Source organism: Anabrus simplex, chromosome 9 (assembly GCF_040414725.1).
Source record: "Anabrus simplex isolate iqAnaSimp1 chromosome 9, ASM4041472v1, whole genome shotgun sequence".
NCBI classification, from domain to species: Eukaryota; Metazoa; Arthropoda; class Insecta; order Orthoptera; family Tettigoniidae; genus Anabrus; species Anabrus simplex.
The window spans coordinates 11,524,246-11,543,224 of NC_090273.1; the positions used below are offsets into that span (position 1 = coordinate 11,524,246).

At 43.9% G+C, this 18,979-nt stretch overlaps 1 protein-coding gene across 1 annotated transcript in view; it reads right to left on the reverse strand.

The window, feature by feature from the left end:
- The window catches only part of ex (expanded), a 102,636-nt gene that overhangs the window by 72,340 nt on the left and 11,317 nt on the right, over positions 1 to 18,979 (reverse strand). Inside the window, exon 2 of the mRNA XM_068229185.1 lies at positions 6,766 to 6,865. Within this exon, the coding sequence (XP_068085286.1) occupies positions 6,766 to 6,865 (100 nt within the window). The remainder of the gene's footprint in view (positions 1 to 6,765; positions 6,866 to 18,979) is intronic.

Sequence of the window (18,979 nt, forward strand, 5' to 3'; positions counted from 1 at the left end):
TAGCAACCTGCAGGCTGTGATGTAACGTGTGGATGGATGGTCAGACAATGTTACCTAGCAACCTGGAGGCTGTGATGTAAAGTGTGGATGGATGGTCAGACAATGTTACCTAGCAACCTGGAGGCTGTGATGTAAAGTGTGGATGGATGGTCAGACAATGTTACCTAGCAACCTGGAGGCTGTGATGTAAAGTGTGGATGGATGGTCAGACAATGTTAACTAGCAACAGTGCAGGCTATGTCTTATGGCTGGTGGCCATCTGAAATTACCAGCCGCTGATGGATAATCATGACCGAGACACATATTTATCTTCATTTGATTTTCGAAAAGTGAAAAGTGGTTTCTTATTCACAATTTGCTTTGCGTCCCACAAACAGGTCTTATGACGACGGTTGGCCTGGGAAGGAAGCGACCATGGCACAGCCCCAGCATTTGCCTGGTGATCAAAATGGGGAAACCACGGAAAACCATTTTCAGGGAGGGTTCGCATCCACTAACTGCCGAATGCAAGCTCAGAGCTAGGTGACCCAAACCGCGCAGCGAATCTCTCAGTGATGATACTAGTATCAGTCAGAGATCGTCGAGTTATATAGATGTATCGATTGTGTTTCAAATTAACGTCATATCCCCTAATAAAAAGGCATGGTACTAGAACCCTGGCTGGCGGACTTTGGCCTACCAAGCGACAGCTGCTCAGCCCGAAGGTGTCACGTGCTCACGTAACTCGAATCAGCCTTCAGATCTGAATGAAAATCCCTGTCCTGGCCGGAAATCGAACCCGAGGCCTACTTGTAAGAGGCAGGCTCACGCTACCCCCCCCCCCCCAAACCGCGGGGCGGGAAGTAGATTTGTGTTCTATACTACCAATCCAAAAATAACATTTTCGTCATTAATTGTTAGAAGCCTTATCAATCTCGGGCGAGTTATAGTTGTTCCTCCCACTAATCGGTCTTTGACAATGACAGCGCTGGAAGTCATCCTCTCTTAACATAAATCAGGAGTCCAACACTTCGAAAAATGAAGGTATCGGCAAAAGTCATGAAGGGCGTGAAAATAACAAGAGTTTTTGATCTGAAATGAAACAGATGCAGGAAAAGTAATTTAAGTCGCGTATATGGTACGGTACGTCAGGAAATCCCACAACAGACGAATTCCATTTCACCGTGAGTTGTACTTGAACCTAAAACAGACCAACTCATTAGTCTTTAATTTTAAAAAAATTTAAAGCAACGTTAATTTCAGGATATAAATTATAAGTAGTTTCTTTTTTCACAAGTTGCTTTACGTCGCACCGACACAGGCCGGTCTTATGACGACGATGGGATAGGAAAGGCTAGGAGTGCAAAGGAAGCGGCCGTGTCCTTAAGGTACAGCCGCAGCATTTTCTTAATAATGTTATTTGTTTTACGTCCCACTAACTACTTTTTACGGTTTTCGGAGACGCCGTGGTACCGGAATTTAGTCCCGCAGGAGTTATTTTACGTGCCAGTAAATCTGCCGACACGAGGCTGTCGTATTTGAGCACCTTCAAATACCACCGGACTGAGCCAGGATCGAACCTGCCAAGTTAGGGTCAGAAGGCCAGCGCCTCAACCGTCTGAGCCACTCAGCCCGGCTAGCATTTTCTTGGTGTGAAAATGGGAAACCACCGAAAACCATATTCAGGGCTGCCAACAGTGGGGTCCGAACTCACTATCTCCCGGATGCAAGCCCACAGCCAACTCATCCGGTAATTATAAGTAGATTTATAGACGGTAACTTAAACATATGTTACGCTTTCCTGTGTGTAATCATTTGTATGTGCGCGCTTTAAAGTTGTGTTGGATTTATGAAGCAAAACTCCAACTTTGCAAACAACGTTACCGTTTTCGTAAATACAGTATAAGCAGACATTCTGTATGGAGTGAGATTCCAGCAGTAGCCAGCCCACTTCTGATGGAATCTGCTGCGACGGGACATCTCGGAATCTTGGGCCGGGCCTAGCCTTGGACGGCCGTCCAAGAGCACTCCCCGCCAGAGCTGCCAGCACATTGTAAACAATGCTGGATTTTTTATTTCGAAAAAAAAAAGCAGGACAAATTATTTAGGGGTATGCAGAGCACACAATATGGAATGGTAATGTTGAGGCGTTGAGCTGATAGTCCAACTCGTCCTGGCTATGTAATGTTATATTCCCTCCGACTTTGTGCAAACTTGAACTGCGCAACCACTTAGCATGTGGCGAAAATTGTTGTAGTGATAAATTTGTCATGTATTGTAGAAAAAAAAAGTACATATTAGGATGCTGATTAAAAGCAAACTAATATTACACTTCGGTACATTACTTTTATACATTCAATCCGATGATATAAAATGATTTATCGTGTACTAATGTCCCAGTAAAATGATATGGCCTAGGGCTTTTAGTGCCGGGAGTGTCCGAGGACAAGTTAGGCTTGCCAGTTGCAGGTCTTTGATTTGGCACCCCTAGGCGACCCGCGTGTCGTGATGAGGATGCAATGATGAAGACGATACATACACACAGCCCCCGAGCCGTGGTTGAAATTCCCGACCTTGCAGGGAGTCGAACGAGGGACCCATGTGACCAAAGCCATGGAGCCGGACAGTATAACGATGATGATGCGACATTATTTTCACAAATTGTAATGTTGAATAATTTCCTTTTTTTGTACATTTCAGGTTGCCTCCGTAAAAACCCCATGCTTTTACACATATATTTAAAAGATCACGACTTCATTCACTGATGAATTATGATTATTCCTCAACGCCGAAGAAATCCTCGAATGTCACCTGGTGACCAGACGGGTTCATGGCTTAACAAAACGAACTTCAAATGATGACGGGACGGTCTATTTGCTTACGTTGTGAACGGATTGGCGACGAGACGTGCAGCACCGATTAAGCCTCTGTTGTCTTGAACCTTCTTCTTCTTCGTCTTCTTTCCTGGCCATATCTGTAATCCCAACGTTGTTTGTGGTCAGGATGTCTAGTTCTGAGACTGTATACTTTTCTTCCTGCTACCAAATCCTTTGGTACCCCTTCTTTCTCTTGAATAGATCTTCTCAAGGTCGCCTTTGACCTTCCTTCTCCTCTGCTCCGTTCCTCCATGTACGAGGTGGGCTCGCTGATACACGGCCCTCAGAACCAGTCCTTCAATGTTATGCCAGCAGAACCACCACTTTCTTGTCTGTGAAAACATTTTTTTTTTTTTGCTAGGGGCTTTACGTCGCACCGACACAGATAGGTCTTATGGCGACGATGGGATAGGAAAGGCCTAGGAGTTGGAAGGAAGCGGCCGTGGCCTTAATTAAGGTACAGCCCCAGCATTTGCCTGGTGTGAAAATGGGAAACCACGGAAAACCATATTCAGGGCTGCCGATAGTGGGATTCGAACCTACTATCTCCCGGATGCAAGCTCACAGCCGCGCGCCTCTACACGCACGGCCAACTCGCCCGGTTGTGAAAACATTAGGGGCAAAGAAAACGAGTAAATGTTGTGCGATGCAGCACTGGATCTAACTGCGATATGCCACCTGTCGACCTTTGCCTCGCGATCATTACGTCCAACTTTAAAACACGAATACTTGAGCGTCAAATACTTAGAAAATTGAAATTTTCGTTTCCGAGTTCCACTTCAACCACTTTTAGTTTCGGGCAAATTCGTATTATCTTATTATGAAGATATGACAAAAAAACTGATAACTAGTCGCAAACTAAAAACAGTAAAATCCGGTTCTGAGAAATCGTGGTCGTAGCTACAGGATCTCCAGTTATGTGGCTGTTGATATGGTGTCATAGCCACAGGATCTCCAGTTGTGTGGCTGTTGATATGGTGTCATAGCCACAAGATCTCCAGTTATGTGGCTGTTGATATGGTGTCATAGCCACAGGATCTCCAGTTGTGTGGCTGTTGATATGGTGTCATAGCCGCTTTCGATTCATTCGCAAATTTCCTAACATCTTCCCTCCCCATAGGAGTATTGCGTTAATTAGTAAAGAAGTTCCGTACCACCGGGTCCATTCTTAACAAGAAATCACGTAGGAGACGAACCGTTTTAACAGAGGAAAAGCTTGACGAAATTGGAGCTCTCTTGGAAACAACTCCAACAAAATCCCTGTCGCTTCTCGCCGTACATGCTAATGCCCACAAAGCAATAAAACTGTTAAAAGAAAAACCGTACAAACCCACCCCTCCTCAATATTTAAGAGGACCTGACAGTTTCGCTAGGGTTCGGTATTATAACTGGTTGCTTCAGTCAGTTCACGATGGGTATGTTGACCCAGAACTTTTATTTTATAGTGATGAAGCATGGCTACACTTATGTGGCTGTGTAAATAGTCAAAACACTCGCTACTGGTGTGCGGAAAATCCCCCCCCCCCCCAGCTGCATGTCCGTCCACTTCATGATGTAAAAATAGGAGTTTGGTGCGCAATAAGTGCTCGCAGAATTATAGGGCCTATATTTTTCCGTGAAACAATAAATGCTGATCGATATATAGACCTCATTCTCAGACCATTCTTTCAAGAGCTAACGGAAGAAGAAAGGGGTATGGTTACTTTGTGCAAGATAATGCGACGGCACACACTGCTAATCGGTCTTTAGAGGTAATACGGGAAGTTTTCGAAGATCGTGTGATTAATTATCCCCGTAGATCTCTTCATTTAAATCCCTGTGATTATTACCTGTGGGGGATGCTGAAGAGAAAAGTGTATGCGAACAACCCTCACACAAGAGAAGAACTAGAAAAGAACATTACACAAGTTATTTCGAACATCACACGGGCTGAGATTCGCCGAGTGTCTGCAAACCTATTTACGAGGTGTCAGGCGTGTTTGACAGCTGAGGGACAACATTTTGAACATCATATGTAATGCCATGTAGGTTTTAGACTGATAGCACTAGAAATTGATTTCTATGAGTGTGATTTGCCATGAGTAGTGGGGAGGAGGGAGGGAAAGCACGCATTATACCGGTTAGTGTCATTGCGCCAGTCGTGCCGTGCACTGAGTGGCGCTACGGAACCAGCTAAAAAAAAAAAAGACCCTGTACCTGTTATTTTTCCGATTTGCACTTATTTAAGACCGAGTAAGTTGGCTCTGCGGTTTGGGTCACGTAACTGTGAGCTTGCATTCGAGAGAGTGAGTGGGTTCGAACCCCACTATCAGCCTGAATATGATTTTCCATGGAATCCCAATTTCAGTCTAGGTGGGACTGAATCTTAATTAGGCCACGGTCGCTTGCTTCCCAGTCCTAGGTCTGTCGCCATAACAACTGTCTGTGTCGGTGCGATTAAAACAAATTGGCAGTAAAGTGTCATATTACCGTTTGGGAAAATAAAATGATCATAAATATGTCTTTCATTGAATTAAACTCAAATTGAACAATTGATTTATTTGCATGTAAGGAATCGTTTTCGAGAATGGAATTTGGAATCGACAGGTGTAGTCCAATGCTCCTCTTTGATAACATGTCTCTCACTACTGGCCATCCATCAATACTTCACATCACAGCCTAAAATATCATATCGACCATATGTACCCTAATGCTCCTCTTTGATAACATGTCTCTCACTACTGGCCATCCATCAATACTTCACATCACAGCCTAAAATATCATATCGACCATATGTACCCTAATGCTCCTCTTTGATAACATGTCTCTCACTACTGGCCATCCATCAGTACTTCACATCACAGCCTAAAATATCATATCGACCATATGTACCCTAATGCTCCTCTTTGATAACATGTCTCTCACTACTGGCCATCCATCAGTACTTCACATCACAGCCTAAAATATCATATCGACCATATGTACCCTAATGCTCCTCTTTGATAACATGTCTCTCACTACTGGCCATCCATCAGTACTTCACATCACAGCCTGAAATATGATATCGACTAACGCAAGTGTTCAGATGATAATGGCCTGGTGCAGGTCTTCGAATGGACGTCCATACGAATTTTCAGACGACCCCCATCCATAAGACATATTTATGTCAAAAAAGAAAACATTTATTACGAGAAAATGTTTCTTTCCAAATGATAGGAACGGGGGGAATTACCTTTGGATTGTTACCAGAACTACTTCTTTTGAATATGTGTATGTATAAGGAACAGTGGGTAAAGACTGTAAATAAATCGTCGGGAAAGGGAACCAAGTTCAATTAGATGAAAGCAAAACTGCCGCGAATTATCGATAAAAGTCGAAAAACTGGAATCGTGGAGGATGAATTTTTAAAGCAGCTCACACCTTGGAAAAGCAGGAATGCCGATGACGTCTTCTGAAAAATGTCAGGAAGATGTTTTATGGGCGGGTACGTGTTACTTAAGAATTATGAGCAGTTGACCGATAGTACGTAACAAACATACCAACAGCTTCCACCCCACATGGAAGGGTCTGTCCTGTAATAAATACCGAATGTCTACAGATTGGAAACCAGACTAGTAAATATTTCCTGACGTGAAATATTTGGACATCTCGTCACAGATTTTGTCCTCAAATAACGTAGTGCAAATTGCTCTGCTTTTAACATGGATGGGGCTGGGGGTTGCTTTCGTGACCTTGATCACCATATCAACAGCTACATAACCGCAAGACATTCTTCTTCTTCATACACACACAACACAACCAACAACCAATCATCACAGAAACACGCAATTAGTGAATGCATCCCTCCATTTGCGGTTGGCATCAGGAAGGGCAGCTCTGGCATGGAAAACAATAAATAGAAAATCTTACTCCACGTTGGTCGCCAACTTACCTGAGACCGTAGCGAGGCCGAAGAGCTCACAGTCCTGCATGCCCTGGCTGCTCAGGTGAGCACATGTCTGACAGTACAGTTCCTTGGCTCGGGACTTTGCCTGCAACAGCAACAAGCACAGAGTGGTGATGATTATTGTACAACAGAACAGGCATCCTATATCAGCACTAATAGTGGTGGTCATTGCTGTTTTAAGAGGAAATACAACCAGGCAACTATTTTAGCACTAATAGTGGTGGTTATTACGGTTTTAAGAGGAATTACAACTAGACAACCATTTCTATTAGCACTAATAGTGGTGGTTATTACTGTTTTAAGAGGAAATACAACTAGACAATCATTTCTATTAGCACTAATAGTGGTGGTGATTACTGTTTTAAGACGAAGTACAACTATCCCCTATTAACACTAATAGTGGTGGTGATTACTGTTTTAAGACGAAGTACAACTATCCCCTATTAACACTAATAGTGGTGGTGATAACTGTTTTAAGACGAAGTACAACACTAATAGTGGTGGTGATTACTGTTTTAAGAGAGTACAACTGGGCAACCATCCTATATTAACACCAATCATAGGACAGGAGGAAATACACTCGAAGTTCCATTATAAGATTACATGACATTTCCCACCAACTTTCTCCTTCTTAAATACCTTCTTACTTCGTAAATGATGATTCGTGTATGTTGAGTGCTCAGTCCGGAAGTTAGTTTGATCCTCAGCACTCCATCATCTGCCGTTGAAAAATAAAGGACAACAGGTGCGCGGGGGAGGAGGTCACTCTTGCCGTGCGTGACGCTCTAGTATCAAGTTTTTGTTGCCTAGGCAACACGTGTGACTTGTTTTCTCCCTGGAATGTGGTATCGTGAGTGACAGTCAATGAACAGTAATGATGCAACTGGTATCAATGACGTGCATCATGGGAAGTGACTGATAGACGTCAAGCAACGCAGCCAAAGCGACCTGACTTGCTGTTTTCCTGGCTTTTGAAAGGTTCTACGTGGAACAAGACTTTCAATTAAAGAAATCCGTCCGTGGCTGCCTATTGGCTGGCTCCCTCTGTAGATCAGTGGTAGTGTGGCGAGCTGGCCTTTGGTCACAGGGGTCCCGCGTTCGATTCCTGGCACGGTTGGAAATTGTAACCATACTTGGTTAATTCCTCTGGCATCGTCGTTACGACGCGCAGGTCGCCTACGACTGTCAAATCAAAATACCTGCAGCTCGCGAGCCGAACATGTCCTCGGACACTCAGCGGTAGTGTGTGGGTGTTCGCATCCCAAAATCACGGGTTCAAATTCTACGTCGTAGAATGACGGCATGTAAAACAACTGTGAATGTTTGTCTGTCATCTGTTAGCATCAAACGCAGGCAGCGTGCCCTTTACGTCCCACTAACGACTTTTACGGTTTTCGCAGACGCCGAGGTGCCGGCCCCACACAGGTCTCCCATGGGCTTCACCTGGCCACACACTACGCAGTTGTAACTCTCGTTGTGAGTTTGTCCCTCGGCAGGATAAATTTGTCCACAGTCACGAATAACGTTCCAGCTGCAGCGTCAGCCTCCTGTGTCATTAGACTCGTTAACGAAACGCAGCTTTAGCAAGAACTGTGTCTCACATATCAGACATCACTGACCCTCCTCGAACTGGCTGCGAAACCTTGCCAAATACTGCCTCCTCATTAGCATGAGTTTACCCAGCTCTCCAGGTCTTGTAAATATCTATACACAAAGGCCTCTAGGTTCAGTTTAAAATTTGGTTATTATTTTTGGAAATTAGTGTTATTTATTTCAGGCGTTTTTTTGAATCATCTATAATTGGGCAAATAACCTGTTGATGATAAATAAATCCATCTACGTTGTCCAGTCAACCCCTCTCGACAATGATGGCAAAAAGACAAACAGAAAATGAAATGTCCCCAAATATCTCGACCGCAATTATTATTATTATTATTATTATTATTATTATTATTATTATTATTATTATTATTATTATTATTATTATTGTCTCACTCTTCAAGAGGCCATGCGGCATAATGAGTGCTGGATTTCACAACAGGCAGAGTACGGTGCCGCGTATTGGCCCCGCCCTGCTCGCGGCCCCAAGATCAAATGTAGACCCCTGATAGTAAATTATGTGACTGTGTGAACTGCAGATACGTTTACGATTAAGTTTGCGAGTAGTTTCTGAATGACAATGGCGAAAAATGATCGTCGTGAGAACAGCACTTGTCTCGTCACCTGTTACACACAACGATGTCCCGACCGATCAATTTTTACTTACTTCGGTGTCATACAGCCTCGTTTTTTGAAACGAAGTGCAATCAATATTCTCAAATGAATTCATAGCACCGAGGATTTATACGAGTCTCAAGATAACAAATGTTTCTGCTGAATGGACATTTTTCAATTAAAACTTCCGTGGCACAAGAATGACTAAATTCTCTTGCTACTATTTCTGCCGAATATCAGATCTTGGCAAAAAAAGATAGACCTTCGAGATAATCTCAATGAATTCTTTGCAAGAAAGTAAGGAAAGAGAGGTCTGTATGTTGAAATTGAGCATGTTCTATAGTGCTGTATTAGCTCACCTAATCTTGTGTAATACTGTTTTTCTCTAAAGTATCTGGACTGCATTTGATAATGTTTGTTTTTGTTAGATGTTTTGTTGAAATTTGGGGATACCGGGAGAGTTGGCCGTGCGGTTAGGGGCGCGCAGGTGTGAGCTCGCATCCGGGACAATGGGTTCGAACCCCGCTGTTGGCAGCCCTGAAGATGGTTTTCCGTGGTTTCCCATTTTCACACCAGGCAAATGCTGGCTGGGGCTGTACCTTAATTAGGGCCACGGCCTCTTCCTTCCCATTCCTAGGACTTTCCTCTCCCATCTTCGCCATAAGCAAAAAAGAAAAAAAAAAAAAAGAAGGATAAAGTTACATACATGGTAGGAGGTATTTGTGTAGTCGCCACCCGAAGATCGGAACGGGGGACTATTTTACCTCCGGAATATTTTATCCGGGAGGAAGCCATAATCAGTATATAATTCATTCGGGCACAGAACTGCATGCCCTCGGGAGTTAGTTGCGGCTGTAGTTTTCCAGAGGGCCTCAGGTTGCATTCATGGCCAGACCGGGGGGTTTAAACTCAACTGCTTAATTCCTCTGGCTCGGGGACTGGGTATTTTATACAACACACTACACTACCAACCGCCATGGGAACAAGAGTAATTAATACATCCGTCCACAATGGATTGTCGTCAGAAAAGGTATCCATTCGACCGTAAAAGTCGATGCATTTCTAATCATTTCACTTGTTCATCATATATGATTCATACCACAATGACAGACATTCCATGTGAGATTTGTGCTGGACAAAACGGAGGCGGGATAGGTTTTTCTCCGGGTACTCCGGTTTTCCCTGTCATCTTTCATTCCAGCAACACTCTCCATTCTCATTTCGTAGCATCTATCAGTCATTAATATATACATCACTTTGGGAGTGGCGACCCCATCGTAATAATAGCCTATATATGATTCATTCATTATATCCCTGACCCGGTCAATGACTGGAAAACAGGTTGTAGGTTTTCATTTTCACCACACTGACAGAAAGACAGGTCTCGCGGAGGAAAGAGGAATGACTTGGAGAAACTGACGTTCATCTGTTAAAATCTCTGCAGTGCTCCGTATAAGGACAGGCTATCTTACTGCTCCCACACCTCCATTTGGCACTCCCTCAAGCACTCTCATATTAGGAGAATCTCCACGCCGCCCGGGACGGTTATCAACCTCTCGGCTCTTTCACTACAATTCACCAATGCACCGATACTTAAAACCCATTCAGTCGGAGGTTGGGAGGACCCTTCACTTACACAAGTTTAGTGACTACAGTACAAATATAGACAGTAGCCTGGGACTATTATTGTCATTGCGCTTCTTTGCATCAGTCCACAGACTGATTTGATGCAGCTCTCAATGTCACCCTACCTATCCTGTGCTTAACTTTACACTGGAACGTAACAATTATATCCAAAAGCTATTCTAATCTGTTTGTCATATTCATGCGTTCTCTCCTACAAGAAAGAAAGCAGTGTCGTTTCCGTAAAGGCCACGAGGGTCCTGGGTGGGCACTAGCTGGGGTAGAGTGGTTAGTTCCTCGCCGGTCGCCTTTTACTCCAGGAATTAATTTGGTACTCGTGAACCCCACGGCCGTATGGACCTGTGGAAATGGAAATCTCGTCTCTTGCATTTATCGACTTCCTGACGGGCAATCGAACCCACGTCCTTCCGGTCTTACCACTTACACCTCCCTCAAAAGTCCCTGCGCAAAATCGTTTTGCTCTCAGTGTATCTAGTTCTTTCTATTGACACAAGATTCTGCCATTTTTCTGCCTTAGACTTTTTCTCTCGAAATGCTTTTTCCATCTGAGCTCTTAACTACACCTAGGCTTTCTCTTCCAAAGGTTTTCTTGATTTTCCTACGTGGAGCATCTAGCTTTCCTACAACTGTACAACCTTTAACACCCTTGTACTTCTATTTCAGCCGTTCTTCCTTAGCCGTACTGCAATTTCTAACTACTTCATTCTTTAATAGCCTGTATTCTTTTCTGCCCTCCTCAGGTTTCTTTTTCTTGTTCTTTCGCTGTTCGTCAATCAGATTTACCATCTCCTGAGTTATCGATTGATTCTTGCCGTTCTTCGTAACATTTCTTCAGCAGCCCTACTAATTTCATTCTTCACGACAGTCCACTCTTCAGCTGCTGTGTTTCCTCCAGCATTTTCATTTAGTGCTCCGTCCCTCTTTTTTCCTTCGTCTTTTCTACATCCCGTCTCCTTGCATTCTTTCTTTCTTTCTTTCTTTCTTTCTTTCTTTCTTTCTTTCTTTCTTTCTTTCTTTCTGTGTTATTCAACATCCACCCTTTGCAGATCTCTGCAGCAAGAATCGCCAACTGCCGATATATCAGAAATGCAATCCTTGGATCCAGAAACCTTTCATGAAAGCTTGGTGAGGAGATGACCGAAGTTCACTTCAACGTTGATCAGAAGAAAATCCTGGCCATCTAGGTACTATCGCCCATCCTTGCAGACGACCACCTTACAAAGAACGGTGTTACCAACATTGTGGCACCGGCCGAAATCTGACGGGGTTGCAAATTTAGCACGTCTTTCTAGTCATCCAAATTTAGTTTTACCAAGTTTTCAAAACTATCCTACTGCAACCAAAAATTATCTACTGTCTGAACTAAAGCATGATCTTTCTGGAAGAAAGAACCACGGAAGATGTATTTCAGGTTGCACAAATGGGAAAAACTGCTGTGAGAGTTCCTTCTGTGACTGAGACAACGTACTACATGCAGCCATTGAACGATCTATCTAACCAGCCCCCAGCTGGCTAAATACACTAATCTAATTTAATTATGTTGTTTGTTATAACAGTTTACAAGGTCACGTGCCAGATGCGGCCGTGCCGCATGCGACCCATCAATCACTTATTATTGATCTGCATTAAGGGCTGTCACCAAGTGGCAGATTGCTGATAAGTAGCTAACTTGGTCTTTTCTAAAATAAAGGTCTGACACCGTGGTTAGCAGGTTCGAGTGCCGTTGGTCGAAAGAAAAATATAATAATGTTGCTGGCTTTACGTTCCAGTAACTACGTTTATGGTTTAAGGAGACGCCAATGTGCCGGAATTTAGTCCCGCAGGACTTACTTTACGTGCCAGTAAATCCAAGGACACAAAGCTGACGTATTTGTGCACGTTCAAATACCACCGGACTGAACCAGGATCGAACCTGCCAAGTTGGAGTCGGAAGAGCAGCATCTCAACCGTCTGAGCCGTCTGAGCCACTTAGCCTGGATGAAAAAAAATTACCATCAGAATGTTGGCCGGCAGGGTAGGAAAGTTGGTGGTAGACAATTTCTAATCACTAGATTGCATGCCAAAAGCCTGGATTCAAATCCAAACCTTTTCGCAGTGTTCAAATGGAGTGAGGGGATATGATGCTGTTGATGGCGATTCGGGCGTCGGATGGCGACGTAAAGTATTGAGCAGACCCCTTGGTATTATTAGAGAGGAGTAGGCTACGTGCCGAAACCAGGCTTCATCTCACCTTACTTCATTATCATAATCCCACATCCAGAGGCGCAGGCCGCCCAAGGGAGTCAGGTAGAAAGACCTGCACCAGGCAAGCAGAACACGTCCTCGGACACTCCTGGTACTGATAGGACACGATAAGTAAGTAGGCCTAAGTCGTAAATAATTTCAGGGAATTAGGATCTTTTCTTTTTTTTTACTAGTGGCATTACGTCGCACCGACACAGACAGGTCTTAAGGCGACGATGGGATAGGAAAGGGCTAGGAATGGGAAGGAAGCGGCCCTGGTATTAATTAAATTACAGCCCCAGCATTTTCCTGGTGTGAAAATGGGAAACCACGGAAAACCATCTTCAGGGCTGCCGACAGTGGGATTCGAACCCACTATCTCCCGGATGCAAGCTCAGGGCCGCGCGCCTCTAACCGCATGGCCAACTCGCCCGGTGGGAAAAGACGTAAACGCATCACCATGTTTCGTGTTGTAAAACGAGTTTCCCCCAGAAGTGTTATGTAAAGTAGGGGCAGTAGCTGCTTTTAGGACTTATTGAAATGGCATTGCACTACGTTTAGCTTACCTTATCTTTGGTGATGACAAAACTTATCAAATGACAATTTGCTTGTCAGCGCCGGTCGCATCCGGCACGGTTACAGATTATGCGGTCGCTAGTGGCACGGGTCGCATGCGGCACGGTCGCATCTGGCACGGTTACAGATTATGCGGTCGCTAGAGGCACGGGTCGCATGCGGTACGGTCGCATCTGGCACGGTTACAGATTATGCGGTCGCTAGAGGCACGGGTCGCATGCGGCACGGTCACATCCGGCACGGTTAGAGATTATGCGGTCGCTAGTGGCACGGGTCGCATGCGGCACGGTCGCATCCGGCACGGTTACAGATTATGCGGTCGCTAGTGGCACGGTCGCATCTGGCACGCCACCGTTTAAACATTGCAATTCCACTGTATTATTATTTCGACTAAACAATGAGTAACACGTGCAGATTGTTACGCAACGCACAAACGCAGAAACCAGAGCGTTTATCTGTTAAATGTCAATGTGAACCAGATTCCTGCGATAGCGTCATCAAGGTGACAGGAACTGTCATCATTACATTCTGAGCGCTTCAAATTCCTGCGACCTGGGAAGCGAAACTGTGGTCAGTTTTAACAGTACCGCCTGACCATAAGTAATAATAATAATAATAATAATAATAATAATAATAATAATAATAATAATAATAATAATAATAATAATAACAACATCTTACAGAAAGATATCCAGGAGAGTGCCCCACTTAAGAAAACACTCCAAGAATATCAGAGTTTCCAACCAAAGCCGAAGATGAAAACTGGATAAGCATGGACGGAAGAGCGAAAGGAGCAACACCGTATACGAATGAAGGAATACTGGGCCAACATTAAAGCTCAAGGGAAACAGTTGAAATGACGTGGTCCTTAGTTGGCCGAAACGAAACAAGAAGAAGAAGAAGAATATCTTACAGAAGTCGATGTTGACACAGTGACGACAAGGACTACATACAACAAAAGATTAACACCCAAGAATCAGACGGCAACTAAAAACTAAAGACGGCATGGACACAAGAAAGACGACTGGTCGATAAGTTTTGAGAAAATAAGAAAAAGGTCAAGATGAAGAGTACCAGTGCTATATAATGGTTCTACGAGCTCCTTAGACGGCTAAACGTAAATAATAATAATAATAATAATAATAATAATAATAATAATAATAATAATAATAATAATAATAATAATAATAATAATAATAATAATAATAATAATATAGTCACCTCCTCTATCTAGACATCATCCTTGTAACCAACAATGTTTACATACTGCTGAGTGAATACTTCTATCTTCTGTAGATCCTCACACACTCCTCTTGCTCATTAACGATACCTGGAGTGTCCTTCTTGGAACCTGTTTCTATCTTGATGTTCCTATACATACCCTTCCAATTTTTACTAAAATGTATATGCCTGCCAATTTCCTAGTACTCGGAAGTTCCTTTAATTTCTCCGTACTTTCACAACCATTTTTAACTATTTCTTTCCAACCTGCACCTCCTTCTTACTCTCTTCATTTCTCTGTTATAATATAGCGGGTCTCTACCATTCCTTACCACATTTAAAAGTTCATACCTGGTTTCACATTCCTCAACAATCGCTTTAAACCAAACCCACTGTCTGTTTACATTTTTATATACAGATTTCCACCGACCATAATTTTTTAACTCCCTCACGACTGCCTCATAACCCTACTTTTACAACTACGACGAAAGTAGCTTCGTGAACACTAATGCCATCTATTATTTCAGTCTACTGTATATAGAGCTCATCTGGGTTTAGCAGCAGCACGCCCAGAAGTTTCTTCCCTCTAATCGGTTCCGTCACTTTCTGGTTCAGCTGTCCTTCCCAGATTAACTTATTTGCCATTTGTTGGTCGCATTCCCTGTCATTGCAATTCCTTCCCAACTGACATTCGGTAAACTGAGATCAACCCGCAACAATCGCGTTCCTTGCCGTATCGTTTCCCCACATAGCTGATTATCTTATCAAATAATTCCGATCAATGTCTGCGCCACCCTTTCCAGATCTGTACACTCCAAAAACATCAAGTTGCCTATTATCTTTAGAGATGAGCCTTACGCCTAAAATTTCATGTTTACCACCTTTAACTTTTACATAGCTTACAAAGTCTTCTTTCACCAGAATGAATACTCCCCGTCCCACCATTCCTAGCTGTCCCAGCGATGAATACTCCAGTTCTGTGAGAAAATTTTTGCATCCATATCATTTTTTTCTTACAAGTTGGTTTACGTCGCACCGACACAGACAGGTGTTATGCCGACGATGGGGCTGGGAAGGAAGCGGCCGTGACCTTAATCAAGGTACAGCCCCAGCATTCACCTGGTGTGAAAATAGGAAACCACGGAAAACCATCTACAGGGTTGCCGACGGTCGGATTCGAAACCACTATCTCCCGAATACTGGATATTGGCTGTACTTAAGCGACTGCAGCTATCGAGCTCAGTCCATTATATCACTTCTTAGCCATGTTTCAACTCCTATTACAATATCTGGTAAGTATATATCTGTTAAATTACTTATTCTATTCCTGTCTTTACAATACTTCTGCAGTTCAACATTAAAATTTTTATGTTATCCGTACTTGACTTCCAAATCCCTGTGCCCTTATCACCGCTCTTTAGACCTCCCTGTAACCCTTCTAAACAACTTCTTAACTTACATGTACCATTCCGGTTTAAGTGAAGGCCATCTGAGCTCAGGTTCCTATCTCCTACCCACCCACTAGGATCTAGATATCTCACATACCCACTTCACCCCCAATCACCTCCTACACAGTACAATCTCCGCTTCCTTCAACTTCACTCGTGCTCATTTACCAGATCCCACACATCCGAATTATGTTGGTACTTATTACCTGCTTGCCTTACGTTCTTGGCATCAACATGAAAAATTACCACCTTCTCCTTTGTCTCATTTTTCTCTTCTACTTGTCCTCAACACCTGTCTTAACACTCTAACCACACACTTTTCCGAAATGTCTAACAATGGAATCCCCATGACCAGAGCCTAAACCCTACCAACCTCATTTGATTCGCTCCCCTCTTGGTCTCCCCGATTTTTCCTGACGGCTGCAGAAGCTACTTCCTCCTCCCTTTTATCCCTCCCATGTCCCTGCTCCACCTTCTTTTCCTATACACTACTCCACATTTCCCTTTCCTACCTTTTCCCATGTTCTTCAAGAAACAGGTGAAAAAAAGAAGCCTCATTAAAGAGAAGGCAATGGCTTCCTTTGGAACGTTTTCGAAGGAAAAGTTGTAGGCAGGAGGGGAATAGAGTGTTGGCCGCCCTGAATGTTGCCGGCCAGTACAGTGGATGCCAGCGCGTGCACGCAGGATGCTGCAGGTATTTGGAACACTCACTTTCACTACGACCGATTGCTCGCTGCACGGTTTCCCTCTGTGTTATGTGACCGCACTTGCTCACACAACACATCTCAACCTGACACTCGCATTAGCCATCTCCTCACAAACTGTGAGAAATCCGCTTCTAGACTTTTCGTAGTTTACGTATTTAATCTTGACGCACTATTACAGAAAGACAAAGTGAATGAATGTCAATAAGTTTACGAATCAGTATTTAAGTATTGTAGCCAGTTAACAACATGAGGAGTAGATATGATATAGGCTTTTTGGCTTATGCCGTGTCAGGAAAATACGGTGAAATTCTTTACGTTTCGCAGAGAACTTTGCTCTGGGTCGTCAGAAGAAAATCTCGACTGTCTTCGAGAAAGTATTCTAAAACAATGAGCTTTGAATTTAGACGTTACCCAATAGAAGTGGAAATGGTACGTTCATTCGTCACCAGATGGCTCCTCGGACGCCGTACAGCGCTAGCGTTCGAAGCGAAAGCTGACGGAACCATCAGAATCAGTCTGAGAGGGTCACATAACATAACAGGCGTATGCACATATGAAGGTATGACAGTGACACAAGCCTGGAATGAAACATCTGGCGATGAGGAGCGTACGAATTTGGAAAACACCGAAACTAAATAACAATATTGAAGGGACGGGGAAGGGAACTACCTACATAAATCCTTAATGGCTGGCAACCACGTATCACTTAATTGACAGCCAGTGTCCCTGTTGAAATTGTTAGGATTTCTACGGATTTCCACAGGTTCCCGTATAATCTGGACCTGTAGCGTCTTGTGTGAGTAAGATAGCGCGCATCTTGGAACATGACATCATGACCCAACGATAGAGCGTGCTCAGCTATTGCGGATTTGTCTGGCTGGTTGAGACGAACATTACGTTCATGTTCCTTGATACGAGTACCAATGGACCGGCATGTTTGGCCAATGTACACCTTACCGCAAGTACAGGGAATTTCGTATACCCCAGGATGTAAAAGTGGGGACAATCTGTCCTTGGTTTTACGCAGACTGTGAGCAATTTTAGTGACGGTGCCAAACACTGTTTTTATGTTGTGTTTGCGGAGAACCTTGGCAGTTCGATCTGTGGTGTTATGAATGTAAGGCAGGTAGGCAGTTCCCTTCACTTCTTCCTTCTGTGAGATTTGCTTGGTCGTTTCTCTGGGATGCAGGACTCTATGAATCTGCAAATCGCTGTAACCATTACCCTTGAACGTGACTTTGAGTGTGTCCATCTCCACCTGGATATTTGATGGCTCACAAACTCGTCTCGCCCTCTTAGTGAGTGTCGTGTCCGGCTCCATGGCTAAATGGTTAGTGTGCTGGCCTTTCGTCACAGGGGTCCCGGGTTCGATTCCCGGCAGGGTCGGGAATTTTAACCTTAATTGGTTAATTTCGCTGGCACGGGGGCTGGGTATATGTGTCGTCTTCATCATCATTTCATCCTCATCACGACGCGCAGGTCACCTACGGGTGTCAAATCAAAAAAGACCTGCATCTGGCGAGCCGAACTTGTCCTCGGACACTCCCGGCATTAAAAGCCATACGCCATTTCATTTCATTTCAGTGAGTGTCGTGAGAATGCCTTGTTTTTGTGCTGGATGGTGGTGAAAATCTGCATGAAGATACCGATTTGTGTGGGTAGGTTTACGGTAGACGGTATCTCCCAAGGATCCGTCCGGTTTCTTACTAGAACATCCAAGAAAGGAAGGCATCCGTCCGACTCCATCACCATAGTGAATTTAATTGAAGGATGTTGCTGATTCAGGTGGTTTAGAAATAGATGAAGTTTCTCAGGACCTTCTGTACAGAGCACAAATGTATCATCAACCAACCTCCACCACATCATAGGTTTGACGGGCGCCGAAGCAATAGCCTCCTCCTCGAAATGGTCCCTCCATAAAGAAATTAGCCACTACGGGCGAAAGTGGACTTCCCATTGCCACTCCGTCCGTCTGTTCGTAAAAATTCCCACCCCACAAGAAATAACTAGAAGTCATGCAGTGGTAAAATAGCTTAGTAATGTCCTCAGGGAACAGGTGTTCAATGAGAGAGATGCCCAAGTCAAGCAACACTTTAGTGAACAAGGACTCCACATCGAAACTCACCGAAAGTGCATTCGGTTGAAGGGTTACAGTTGACAGCTTGT